This window comes from Hyalella azteca, unplaced genomic scaffold (assembly GCF_000764305.2).
Source record: "Hyalella azteca isolate HAZT.00-mixed unplaced genomic scaffold, Hazt_2.0.2 contig3597, whole genome shotgun sequence".
Lineage (NCBI taxonomy): Eukaryota > Metazoa > Arthropoda > Malacostraca > Amphipoda > Hyalellidae > Hyalella > Hyalella azteca.
This window is the reverse complement of record NW_025933841.1, coordinates 1-13,947: the sequence shown is the minus strand read 5'-3', so window position 1 is coordinate 13,947 and position 13,947 is coordinate 1. Positions and strand designations below refer to the sequence as shown.

Below are 13,947 nucleotides of genomic sequence, written 5' to 3'. Positions count from 1 at the left end.
ACAGATGGATAACTTTGAAACTTGGTACACATATGTAAAAAATAAATCAAAGACTTTTTTTTATTCGTGTGAATTTTTCGAAAAAAATGAAAGAAAACATGAAATTATTAGAAAACTGATTGTTTTTTAAAGGCAACTTGAAAGTTCGATTTGGCTGTAAAGGGTTAAGCCTTGGAAAATGGCAATCTTGCAGGATGCAGTTTGAGACTTTAAGTGTTCTCATTTGACATTCATTAACATTTAATTTCTCATATTTTAGTAAAAGTTACTGAGTGGTCAGTCAATTCCAATTTCTTGAACAGAAAAAATATATATATATAAAGAGTCTTCTATAGGACTTCTTTTTATGCACAGAATATTCCTGACAATGAACAAGCTCAGATCCAGGATAAACTCAGATTGTACAAATCTTAATACCAGAATTTAGAAGCAAAGAAAATGGTCAGAAAATTCTGAATGTCGTGCTTATGTTTACCTCATTTATATTTGTTTATATATGGCAATTTATCTTTTAATATCTTCAATGTGAATTTTAGTTTGCTAATTGTTTGTACTTGTGTTTTAGGTTTTTTAACTGATGATGGAGGTAGACTCCAAAATGTTTTGTTTCAGAAGAAATGGTGAATTTCTGACTGTTTTCTTTGCTTTTAAATTATTGATAAACTTGCAATTTAAGCAATCAAGTAATCTTAATTGTTAAATCCTAAGAAGTTGATTGTTTAAAAAGTTTATTATTTGTTTTAGGTTCTTTTTATGCATGAAATCTGCATAAAAAATGAATTAACGATAATATTTGACTAATTCAAATTGATTTAGGAATTATTGACTTGAAAAATCATCCTTATCTCAAGAATTTACAAGATTTTCATTGTTAGGAGATCACTCTAATCCTCTCAAGTCTATTGATGGAAATTAACCAACATGGTAGGCCTATGTTTTTCAAATTCAGTATAAAATGCAAATTTTAGTGGCACTTTCAATCTTAACATATGGTACCTCAAGCCAAGTCAGGATACAACTCTGAAAATTTATCAGTCCTTGATGAATGAGTAGTTCAGTCAACCAAAGTTTTCTAGATTTTTATCAGAGTCTTCTGCAAGCATCTCATGCAACGAGTATCAAATAAGATAAACCAGTTATTATGCTGTTATACATCCAATATATTAAATTATATTTTTGCTTTTCTTGGCAGAGTTCTCTTCAGATTAAATAACTCATAATGAGACTCACATGTGTGATGAGATGTGTTCCTCAGGTGTCCAAATCCACAAAAAAATATTCAAATCTCCCTGAAAGCTACATTGAGAGAGCCATGGATCAGGTATTTTTAAAATAAATTCATGATTAAAATGATATGCAGTGAATTAAGGTACCTAGCTCAGGATTTGCATGACCGGGATGGCAGATTTTTATTTCCTCTTTAGAGTTCCCTGGCCATTTTGCTATTAGCACTATAAATTAAATTTTGTTGATTACAAAATATTTTTTAGTGTGTTCCTCATTTTATTTAATAATGATTTATTGTTGTTATTATATGGTCATAAAAAAATAACTACAATCATAAAAATATACTTAATGATTTTTCATGATTATTTTGCAACTTGATTACATTTCTACAGGTTTAACATATGTATGTACCTCAATCATAATAATTGTATGATTCAATAATTGCAATTTTATCACTTTGTTACCCTAGATTGAATGGCAAAACCCTGACCACGGTCCTCAGTATGTCAAAGGAAAAGTCATCAAACGACACAGGTTCTACTTTGGAGAACATCGCCCTTGGACATACGAGTTCTTCAAGGACAATGCGCCTGGTTCTTATAAGGCTGAAGTTCTGGTTGAGCCCATCAAAGACTGGTCGTTCTTCAAGTAAAAAATATTAATAGATGCATTGATATATTTTTCATGCTTCTGATGTACATGTATTATCATGAGCACTTTTCTTCATTTTATTTGTGTACTGTTTATTAGTGTATTGGATGTTGTTTTACTTGTTTTTTTTTTCATGTGTCATTGAACTGCCAATTTCTGTTCCCAGAGGAGACCTAGTAGAAGTTCTCATTGGCAAAGACAAGGGCAAGCAAGGCCTCATCAACTACATAGTCGAAGAAAGAAATTGGGTCTTTGTTGAAGGGTTGAATTGCAAATTTGAAGTTAAAGGAAAATTGAAGTAAGTATTGTTCAGGCAATATAGCATGCATTAATAAAATTTACATCACTTAATTTTATGTTTGATAAAAAATTTATGATAAATTTTCATTCTAACACAAATTGGCTTATATTTTTTACATCTTTGCAAATTTTTTAGTGAATTTTCTGTTGATCCATGAATTCTATATCCATTGCGCTGCCTCCTTCATTCAAAATAGATTCTGCCGCCATGAACTGCAACATTGTCTGCTCAACAATATCTATAAAATAATTGTTATAAAGAAGCTTCGTGTTGCAGGGACTATCCTGGCATGCTGGTGAAGGTGGAGAAGCCCTTGCTTGTGACGCGCGATGTGGCACTCGTCGATCCCTCTGACAAGAAACCAACAAAGGTGTTAATTCTTACCAAGTAACGCAGGTCTTGAGCTTATATTTTGCACCTGAGATGCAACTAAGCGCACTGTTACGCAGTTCGTGACTCAGTGTTGCTTGTGGTGCGACACTGTAACCCATAACACTCGTGGTGTTACAGATCAAATGGCGCAACACTGTAACCCATAACACTCGCGGTGTTACAGTGGTGTTACAGATCAATCGGCGCAACACTGTAACCCATAACACTCGCGGTGTTACAGATCGAGTGGCGCTACACTGTAACCCATAACACTCGTGGTGTTGCAGATCGAGTAGCGCAACACTGTAACTCATAACGCGCGGTGTTGCAGATGTACCTAACGACGCAACACTGTAACACATAACACGCGGTGTTACAGATGTCTCTAACCCATAACACTGGTGGTGTTACAGATGTCTGCAACCCATAACGCTCGCGGTGTTGCAGATCGAGTGGCGCTACACTTTAACCCATAACACGCGGTGTTGCAGATGTACCTAACGACGCAACACTGTACCTAATACATAACACGCGGTGTTGCATATGTCTATAACCCATAACACTGGTGGTGTTGCAGATCGAGTGGCGCTACACGGAGCAGGGTGAGCGGGTGCGGGTGTCGCTGCGGAGTGAGCGCGTCATCCCCATCCCCATCATGGACGAGGAGACCGTCGACTACAAGACCAAGTCCGTCTACAAGGAGCAGCCAAAGGACACCGTCGAGGCCGACCTCGCTATGTGGGCCTCATGCTTATATACTTTGGTTGTCGACTACAAGACCAAGTCCGTCTACAAGGAGCAGCCAAAGGACACCGTCGAGGCCGACCTCGCTATGTGGGCCTCATGCTTATACACTTTAGTTGCAACTAGCGGCTGTCTCTCTGAAGATATATATTTTTGCTGCTCATTAAATGCTCGTTTTCTATATCTTCAGTGGAAGAATGTTGAAATTTGTCATAATGTCCAGCGTAAGTTAAAGCGGACTGATGTCAGCCTTGAGTTCCTTCGTAGAGAATCAGAATTTGGTGTCTAGAGACACTAGGAATCAGTGGTTCTTTATAAATATCTCGAGGCCCGTTTGCATATCCACCATGAATCCCTGGATAGATTTTAAAGCCTATAATTTCTCTAATTATTGTATGATGGTCAGCGCACTTTCTCGTGCGTTCGTGAATATTCGTGGAATATGGATTTAATAACGCGCTCATAAGTGAAGCATACACATTTTGTTTCAAAGATAAATTTGTGATGAACTTGAGCGATGCATCGAATTGTCGCCATTGACATGTACTGCGCTTAAATGATATAGTTATTTTAAATAAATCTGAACATGGATTTTAACAGCTCTGAGGTATGGATTTGAAAAGCGAAGTTATGAACTCTTTGTGACGTAAAGAGAAAAGTTTCTTTTAAAGGAATAGAAAAAATGTCCACTTTTTCATTCACGTAATTTATAGAAGAATGATCTTTCACATGAGCTGACAACTCTGACAAATTCTGAGCAGCTAGTCAGTCGCTCATGAGCTGACAACTCTGACAAATTCTATGCTAGTTAATATTTGGTTTAGGTGAATCTTGTATGCATTCTTGATAGTTTTGTCTATGACTGCAAAGTGTCCAGGTTTGCATTATGTCAACACGTCTCTTGTTTTGTTACAATATCTCCATCTTGCCTGAGAGTTTACCTACAATTATCTGTTTGGATTTCCAAGTTCACTGCTTGTCTTTACAGATCAATTAAAACATCACGTCTGTGTAACACGTGACAATGAAAATGTCCCATCTATTATGGGCTGTAATATTTAGCTGGGATACAAAATCTCTTATGTTTGGTTATAAATAATGCTAGTTTTATTGAGGACATCTTTTGAGTTTAATCTCTCAAGCTTTCTGATAAGAGGTACAGTAACAGGGTCAATAAGTCTTAAAATTTGTCCAAATGGAAGGTTAGGTAAATCCTGCGACGCGTTTCGCTCATCACTGAGTATCTTCAGGCAACGAGGTCGAGCAGCTGAGTAGACGAGTTGCTTGCGGGTTGGCTGCAGAGAGAAGACTAGTGTAGGTAGTGAACGAGGCCACGAGTAAGGTTTTTTATACAGTCGGTTGTACACTTGTTCTAGTTATGAAGTTTCAAAGTGCGTTCGGATCCAGTCGTTTGGTTGTTTAGGTATGGCTTTTTCCGTTGGATTAGAATTGCTTCCATTATTTGTAGTCTGTTGTAGTCAGGTTCGTGACGAAGGATTTTTGTATTTTGTACCAATTCTTCCCGGGTTAATTTGGTGTTGTGGTTGTCCATGGCGTGTGTTATCCGAAAGCTTGAGAGATTAAACTCAAAAGATGTCCTTAATAAAACTGGCATTATTTTTAACCAAACATGTTTAAATGAAGAACTCTACCCTAAATATACAAACTCTCTTATATAAACACTCACGATTGGTAACTCCTGAGATTTATTCTAGAAGGTTTCATGGACATTTTGAAGTTTTCTGACGAGCGGAGTACATATTTCTGTAGAAAATAATAGTCTCTGTTTTATATAAAACTGATACTAAGTACCTATACCAGTTAGATCTGCTGCTCTATGTTTACTCGTGTTATGTGCTTTGAAGTGTATTTTATTATTTACACACAGGGTGACGTTCACACCAGCACACGGGACGTTCCAGATGCAGATCATGGAGGCCATGGGCATACAGGAGCACCGCGTTCCTAAGAAGTCGTACTGGTATTACTTGGAGGAGAGATGCTGATCTGCGAGAGACTCCATCTCGCTACCTCAATCCCTGTAAATTCCACCCACTCCCTACTAGTTTTATTTGCCTTCTATGTGGTTCCGCTAGTTATGTCTTGCTTGTGTGGCAAGCTTAATTTTTAAAATCGACTTGAATTTCAGTTTCTTAATAAACATGTGTTCTCCTGATCATGCATGATTTAACATATCCGTTCTATTAATCGCAGCGATGCAAACTGAAATGTTTCTATTGATAGACGTTGCAGCGTATTTCTGCTTCAGAAACTTTAAACATGGAAAAATGCAACTAATATGATTTCGTATTCCTAGGGTCATCGCACATTTTAAATTTCAATTAGCTTTTCCACCACTAAGCTCACGGAGTATTACTGGGGCTCGATTGTGGGCTTCTGTTGTAGGCAGAATACTTAGCTCTTCCCTGCCCTGTCTCTCGTGCTGCGGGCGACGTCTCGTATACGCGATTTAGGTACTAGTGTCCCCCAGTTGCCTTTCACCAATTTTTCTTTGTTAGCGCGCAGACATGACGTTGTTGCTTCCTGCAACTTAAACTCAGCTATGACCGTTGCTGCGATGCATGCAGCTTCGTTGTAATGACGTAATTGCGTTGTAACACAGCTGTGATGCTGTGCTTTGTGGTGCAGGTGCCGCATGCATTCTCTTGTGAATAAAGGCCATTAAATACAATCGTGATTGCGGCGTGCTACTGCTCTCTCACTCCTCGTTCACTCTGGTCTATTGTTTAACTGAGTTTTATGTCGTGCTTTCAGCTATTTATTCCATATTGCAAAATTACTTGGTTGGGTGTTGCAACACGTATCCAATTTTGATTTATTTATTATTCTATGGTGTAATATCAGCACTGAACATTGATTTCAAGGTAGGACATATCAACTAACTTTGCTCCGATTGAGGATTTCTCCCTTTGTAATGAAGTTGCTGCAGAAAATGAAAAAACATGTGCCCAGTTGGGCTAGTACAAGTAGCTCAGGATCGCTGTGTAGGATCGTATCATTTAGGATCGCTGTGTTCAGCAGGGAATGATATTCTCATACCGGCAACAGGAGACTAGTGCATACCGAGTATTGAATGCTATTCTGTTCCCGGAAACAGGGGGGTTGTGGCGCACACTGAAAAGGGTTGCCGGCAGTAAAGGGGACTGGCAACTGGGGTGACTATGGCCAGCACCTTTGATTGCGTCTTCTTGCTATATCTTTAATCTTATGCCACCTTACCCAATCACTGGTCAAAGTCAGTCTGTTAGCCTATGTATGCGAAGTGTCCAATCAACACCGAGACGAGCTGTAAATAAGATCGTTAGTAGCAGATCGTTATTGCCACGCACCAAGCATGTAAGAAAGCTCGTTTAACGTTCCAGAGGTAACTTCATCGATTTAAAATTACTTGTATTATAATTTATTTACTTGAATACATCATCAGTGTCATTGTTTATTTACATTTCAAATGATACATCGTTATATGAACACGAAATAAGCCGTCAGACACAGCAGTGTTGCTGATCAAACCTCATGACGCCGTTGCAGACGTAGTTCCAGATCATGTTGCCCGCTATCGTCTCGCTGAGTTTGCTCGGGTGCTGGAAGTCTCCACAGGCCCACTCAGGAGGCAAGCGGCCTCCTAGCCCTGTGTTCCAGTAGGCCTTACAGTCCGCCCTGTGCCGCAAATACACCGGCGTGATGGTGTCCCAGATCCAGATGTCGGTGTCGCGCAGAGTGAGCCACGCCAACTGATTCATCATATCCAAAGCAGAGTTCGCTACATTTTGTTTGGCTACCCACTTCTTCAACGGCGTCTGAGTTCTTAATATCAGTCTGGTAGTTCTTGAAATGTTTTGCAGATAGGGTTTCAGCTTATCGAAATCGTCTTCCACCACCGAGATCGCTCCCCATTCGGAAGTTTCTCCGGGACCCCACATGCCGTCGTTAAAGTAAAGAATATCCGGTACTTCTTCCCCCTTGGCCGAGGTTCTGTTCTGGGCCCAGGTTTGCAGGAGGTCCTTGGCGCCCTGCTTGGAGATGGAGGGATCGCGGTTCCTCGCCAGGAACGTCGACCAGTACATGCGAAGTTGGATGCCCTCGCCTTCGATTGGCAGGTCGTCCTTGTATTTCTGGTTGAGGAAATCCGTTGTCAGGTTGAAGCCCTTGCTATTGCCTGCCCGAAGGTTCAGCTCAACTCTGAGAAACATTATCATTTGTTCTAAAAGGTTACGTACTTGTGAATCGCCTACGAAGGCGATTTTTAATATGCGTCCTGTCATTTCCTTTCTCTTGGTTAGACAAGCATTTATTTCTTTCGGAGAATAAAAATGCACGTTACATGGAATATAAGACATAGAATTAATTGTTTCACGCATTTTCGCGGTGTAAGTTGCATCCTCCAGCACGTTTTCGCGCAAATATTTATTCGTATTTTTAAAATCAAAGTACCACATCTTGGGCAACAACCTTGACAAACTTTTCAAAGGGTTGGCGATGAAACTTGGGTCTCCATTTCGCTTGGTTTCTATTTCCTTAAAAATAAGCCTGTATGATTCTGGTAGGCTCCTGTTGTTATAATACTGAGACAGACCGCAAGCGCCAATTGTGAACAGCGATTGACATGAACATGACGAGTTGAATTGCTTGGTCTGCATGACGCGTGACGAGGTCTGATCATATGGGCTGCTTGTGACGAAGACCAGCACCGAGATGACGAAGCAAAAGCTCGTCAATTGCCAGAACCTGCACATCAAGATAACTCATCGTCGTAGCAAGTCAATAGATCACATGAATGTCTAATGAAGTTCTTACGATACAACATATAGGTTTAATTTCTATTTGAATATAAACCCAAGTTCATAATTATATTTATCCATAATTTAATTATAAAAATTTTTCTTAGCAAGAGTTAAATTTTACTGAAATGTAATCACTGTGAGTATTGTAGAAATATACTGAAATATTCGTGTGACAGCCTCCTATAATTTTAAGTTTCTACAATTGGCTGCTTGCTGAGTCGCAGTACTGAGCGTATCGATTGTGATGATACACGATTGATACTTCGCTCAATTGTGCTGGATTTACTACACGTAATTAAGTCCGTCATAAAAAAATCATTGTAAACAATGCACACTTAAGATATTTTCAGCTCCTGCAAGCTGCCTCGTAAACTTTATTCACAATTTCAACAGTGTTAACATATTCCTTGATTATAGGCATTGAACTGCAAACATTCGTCCACTCTTATGTACAACTTACAAGTTATATTCGGTCTTGTAATTTCAGTCCGAAGTATTCAGTATTTTTGTTTTATTTTGTAATAGAACAAAAATAATTTGTTGTATTAACTCACCGCTTAAGTGCGCGTCCTAAGCCTCCCGGTGCTGCCTTTCCATGACGTGTGACTCCTTCGGGCATTGCTGGTCTATGGTCACATACGTTTTCTTTTCTGTGTTGATGTACCTGCTCATTTACTATTCTGTACTATTCTCGGGCCAATTCTATCATTTTCACGACAATTATTTGCAAACCCGCGATAATTATTTTTCTTACATTTTGCACTGAACACAATGAAGAAGAACCATATCAATATTAACATAAGATGAAAGTCAACTGAAATCAGACAATCCTTGCTCGAAATTGAAGAAAGCTATTACAGGAAATAAACTCGACTGCATTTATTGAAGTGTGCGTTTAAATCAAACTTCACCGCTGTGTATTTAATTGATGTATATCAATTGAAAACAATATATATCCTGAAGGAGGGAAATATATCGCGTCCTTAGGAAGTCGTGAAGCAGCGCCCTCATGCAGCTCCACGACGCCTGTGCCGCTGCATCAGGAAACTCCGGCCGTTTATTGTACAAGGAAAACCATTTGAAAAACCACACTATATAAAACTGTTTTATACCACTTAAAAGTTATTGGCAATAATGTACACAGAGGAAGCTAAACCCCCTAGACCATTCGCAGTGCGAATTACTATGCCAATTAAAATCTCTAAATTAAAAATTGATCAAAGTATCCACTCCATCTGATGTGGAATTTCGTTTCTGAACTACTCAGAGCCTGTGAATAAATGATATGTCCGGCGTGTACTGCAAATATTTTAAGACTTCACAGAATATAAGTGTTAGATTCACCATTTTCTAGTGCCTGCTAGTCATGCTGTAGTGAGGTCGTTTTTCATCTGGAGGAAGAACTTTCGGGCCTCAGTCCTCAGGAAGAACTATACTCCTACCAACTTTTGAACCTCGTGCGTGTTCTGCTAGCAGCTGCTCGCGAGGAGTTATTGTAAGACCGCGTATCTTTTGCCAATTTTCTGTGCACGATAACGCATACCAAAAAATAACTTGTTTTGCATACAGCATGCGTTTTATTGCCAACACGTTATTGTGTAACTATTTCTGTTTCGCAATTTTCATGATTTTTTCTTGTATTTCAGCTTCAGGTGCACCATATTTAATTAGCATTTTTTTAACCGGTATAAATATGCTTATTTACTTCTCTGCCGTATATCAAAATTTCTAATTTTTGCCCCTGGACGAATTACTCATATGGGGGGAGGGGGCCATGCTCAAATGTGGGGGGGGGCATGCTTCAAATCCTATGCATATAAAAGCAAAGTTGTCCGCAGTGGCCTTCCTCCACTTATACACGTCGACGGCAGGCTGCGTGGCGCGACAGTCTCTGACGGCAGGCTGCGGCCTGCGCGTGCGTGGCAGTCTCTGACGGCAGGCTGCGGCCTACGCTTGCGTGGCAGTCTCTGATGGCAGGCTGCGGCCTGCGCGTGCGTGGCAGTCTCTGATGGCAGGCTGCGGCCTGCGCGTGCGTGGCAGTCTCTGATGGCAGGCCACCCATCTTATCCAAGAGTGCGCAGGCAGGGCAGTATATATGTACGCTAGCCTTTCCATTGATAATAAACAATGGAAGACTCGCGGCGTTCAGAAGTGAACACAAGGACGCGTGTGCCGGAAATAGCTTGGTTTCCATGCAGCATTGTGGCACTGCAGCTTCGTCACTCCATGCATGGTTGCTATATCAGCATATATTTCTCCGTTCTTTATTATTTACCAACACCGAACAGAATTTTTGAAAGTCACAGCGTCTCGGGTGCCACCAACCTAAATTGTTTCTTTTATGCTGGTTGCATTTTCCCGTCAGTAACGACGATCGGCAACATTCTTTCACGGACATTATAGCAAATTTCGAAAAAAAAACTATTGTTGTCAGAAAATTTCGAGACCTCGACTATGAGGTCGAGCGTTCACTGTAGAGAAAAGTAACCGCACCAAGAGCCATAATTGCTGCACTTCAACGCGCGTGAAATCTCATACCGAACATGATTCTGATTGTGCGCTCAAAAAAATGATGCGTCGTATTGTCCAAATAGTGACATATTTGCTGCGTGTAGCTACTGGAATCAACATATCATTTATTTATAATACTTACTGCGAGTTGTCGGTTTCTACCGTAAGTTTTATGTTTCTTGCCCTAGCTCTTTGTAAGAGGAAGTACCCGCTTCTCCCTCTATATAGCATCTTGTCTTTGGCTTGAGCAGGTTCTAGCCGCTCTTGCGGTGTTATAGTAAATCTTTACATGAAAATAAATGAAAGACAAAGACTTTACATGAAGACAAAGCCCCACAATCATCATACTACCATGTCGTCGAACAGTGAACTTATAACATTAGCACTAATACGTCCTTTATCCGGGACAAACTGGGTGAAAATAACCCACATATGGCCAAAGCGCATCGCTATTTGGACAAAGTCTAATTATTTTCTCGAAGCAAGGAGCTCGAGAAGAATCTCTGCCTGAGGAAGGCTCGGCAGTTGCGGCACGCGCCGCGTAGGTGGCGCGCGTGTCGCCCGTCCTTTGTTCCACGGCGCGCTGGCCGGAGTCTCTTTAAAATATCGATTGACAAATCCTGCCTCGATATTCCAGGAGGCTGGAACTGTGGCCGGGCTAACTACTGCACGCGTTCCAAGTGTCAGCACCGCAACTACTGCGTGCAGTACTGCCACGTGTGCTGCTACTGCGTGCTGTACTGCTACGTGTACTGCTACTGCGTGCTGTACTGCCACGTGTACTGCTACTGCGTGCTGTACTGCCACGTGTACTGCTTCTGCGTGCTGTACTGCCACGTGCGCTGCTACTGCGTGCTGTACTGCNGCTACTGCTCGCTGTACTGCCCCGTGCACCGTTACTTCCTCATTAATATTCTTATTTCTTTGACATCAAATAGCATTTCCAGTTCCACTCCTCGGCGGAGCTAGAACTCAATATCTTATGCGCGAACGGAACATTCTCTGGTGCCCCTAGGATAGAACGAGCAGCAGCGTGGACTTTGGGAACATCGAATGTTTTTTAACTTTGTTCGTCTGTACATGATTTTCAACGGTAAGGGAACATGCATCATGGACGTGCTTACAAGTCTTTTATTCTTCAATCAGAAACGCAATTGTTAACCGATTTTAAACGTACAGACATTGCGTTACGGAAGCGGAGTGGTGGCATACCCCTTATGTACGCAAATAGGATTCTGGATATAATGAGGATTTCTGTAAAGTTTACTTATCCCTTAATATCTGCTGCTGTTGAGGGGGCTAGAGAGGGGGCCTGTATGAAGTGAGGTCGTGGATGCGAGAGGCGGCTGAATGAGGCCATGTTCGAGGGGAAGCATAGGACACGCAAGGCAACTTTAAAAAGGATCTCCTCTGACACAAAGAACATGACGGCGGCGAGCGTCACTCGTACTCTCACACTTCCGTCCGCGCGCCATGCGCATGATTGACCTGCCAGGACGCCTCATCGCCGGCCGACTATCCCTAGATGAATGGCCGCCGATTGTGCGCCTGTGCATGGTTATTTTGTATGGTATAGTATTATATATTGTATCGTATGGTAGTGTAAACGCTGAAGAATTCCTGTAATTTTTGTGACTTTTTCACAGGAGATCTAGAGACTGGCTTTCTGACCAGATATGTTTAACCCTATACCGCCTGACATGAGTAACCTGAGCAATATTGTCACGCGCCTACTTCCCAAAAAGGATACGTTCTAGTGAGCGCAAAATGACTTGCACTGATTGTTGCCGCCACGTACGAATACTTAATAAAATGTTCTCTGTTGCATACAAACGTCCTCAGATTGGTACACTCAATAGTTTAAGTATAATTTAAGTTGAAAGTTATGTTCCCGGCGGTAGAGGGTTAAAACTGACGTATAGTCTGACATGTGACGTATATTTTGCTGATTCGGGTTTGCAGAGCGGAGTTAAATGTCACGCGTATGCAAGCTTCTTGCATGGTGTCAACTTACAGTGCGTNTCTGTCTCTTATACACATCTAGATGTGTATAAGAGACAGGTGCTAGACAGTGACAATGAGAGCGCTTGCCTTGCAGTGCCTATGTTATAATTCATAAAAAATCATTCTAAGTCATACGCTGCTGATCCGATGTCTTCTTAAGCTTGAATTAACCGGAAGCTCGTTTGAGAGGATTATTATAAAGTTAGACACGTCAGGAACTATGAGCCTCTTGTTGCCACCCAGATATCCTCCCCTCTTGTTACCACCCAGATATCCTCTCCTCTTGTTACTATACAGATATCCCCGACTAGTATCATGTTCGTTAGCAACGAAATATTCACGTACGATGATACATTTTCGCTACGAAATGAATTTCTTCGTCGCGCTTCGTCGGCGTCGCTGAAATGGATGGCCCCGATGACATCCAGCCGGTCCACTCGGGTTCATGTCTAGCCGGTCCACTTGGGTTCATGTCCAGCCGGTCCACTTGAGTTCATGCCCAGCCGGTCCACTTGAGTTCATGTTCAGCCGGTCCACTTGGGTTCATGCCCAGCCGGTGCACTTGGGTTCATGTCCAGTCGGTCCACACACATGCTTATTTATGTTCATTACTGTTGTCTGAGCTTCTCCCCAAAGTTCTAAATCCCAGGCTATCCGCAACATTGTTTTGTTCTTCCGAATGTTTTATGCTTAATACTTTCAAACGTTAACTTGAGTTTCTGGAAGAGCATTACATGCAGCACACTTTAATTTACTGGTGCATGTGGTGCGCTGGCTGAACATCCTCGGGGCATTTTAGATGTCCAGTTTGCGACGCAAAAATTAATTCTCTCATGAGGTCAATTATGATTCTGATGAAACTAATTCACTATTAACTCATTATTTACATTCGATGGCACAGTCCGCAATCGCGTAGTCTCGCAATCCAGGAAAGTGAAGTAAGTGTAATAAGTCACTGTCACGTGAATCACAAGAAATTTAAATTAACTCGCTATTTAATAAGTCCCAGGAATAACGTTTTACTAAGTTGAAGGCTTGCGACATTTTGCTTTTTGTAGCATACAATAAGGGCGTCTGCGTTTGAGATTAGGCCATTTGCTGGATTTAATAAAATATCATTTGATTTAATTCTTCCAAACTGAAGCTAAACGAGCTTTTTGTGTTTCACCAAAAGGGAGGTGCATCTAGTCTACATGCACGTATAAAAATGTCAGTTCCTTAATGCGTTCACACAGTTGTGTGAATGCGTTCACCGCTGCTGAATGCGTACACACTGGAGTATGAATGCGTTCACTGCTCCTGAATGCGTACACACTGGAGTATGAATGCGTTCAC

General features: G+C 41.1%; 2 protein-coding genes across 3 annotated transcripts; one reads left to right on the top strand and one right to left on the bottom strand.

Moving 5' to 3' along the window:
• Positions 1-852: 852 nt before the first annotated feature.
• LOC108675651 (probable 39S ribosomal protein L24, mitochondrial) lies at positions 853-5,353 on the top strand. Of its 2 annotated transcripts, XM_018163681.2 has the most exons (8): positions 853-924; positions 1,193-1,321; positions 1,697-1,875; positions 2,045-2,176; positions 2,456-2,549; positions 3,129-3,251; positions 3,348-3,385; positions 5,184-5,353. In XM_018163681.2, the coding sequence occupies exons 2-8, from the start codon at positions 1,220-1,222 to the stop codon at positions 5,299-5,301; spliced, it is 786 nt and encodes a 261-aa protein (XP_018019170.1). In that variant the 5' UTR covers positions 853-924; positions 1,193-1,219; the 3' UTR covers positions 5,302-5,353. The 2 variants fall into 2 exon arrangements, with proteins under 2 accessions (XP_018019170.1, XP_018019169.1); XM_018163680.2 differs by lacking the exon at positions 3,348-3,385 and having other exon boundaries at positions 3,129-3,289.
• A 1,371-nt stretch (positions 5,354-6,724) lies between these two features.
• On the bottom strand, positions 6,725-8,937 carry LOC108675650. The gene is made up of 2 exons (XM_018163679.2): positions 8,652-8,937; positions 6,725-8,041 (listed from the first exon to the last, which is right to left on the bottom strand). Exons 1-2 carry the CDS (start codon positions 8,714-8,716, stop codon positions 6,799-6,801), a joined length of 1,308 nt encoding a protein of 435 aa, XP_018019168.1. The 5' UTR covers positions 8,717-8,937; the 3' UTR covers positions 6,725-6,798.
• Positions 8,938-13,947: the final 5,010 nt, after the last annotated feature.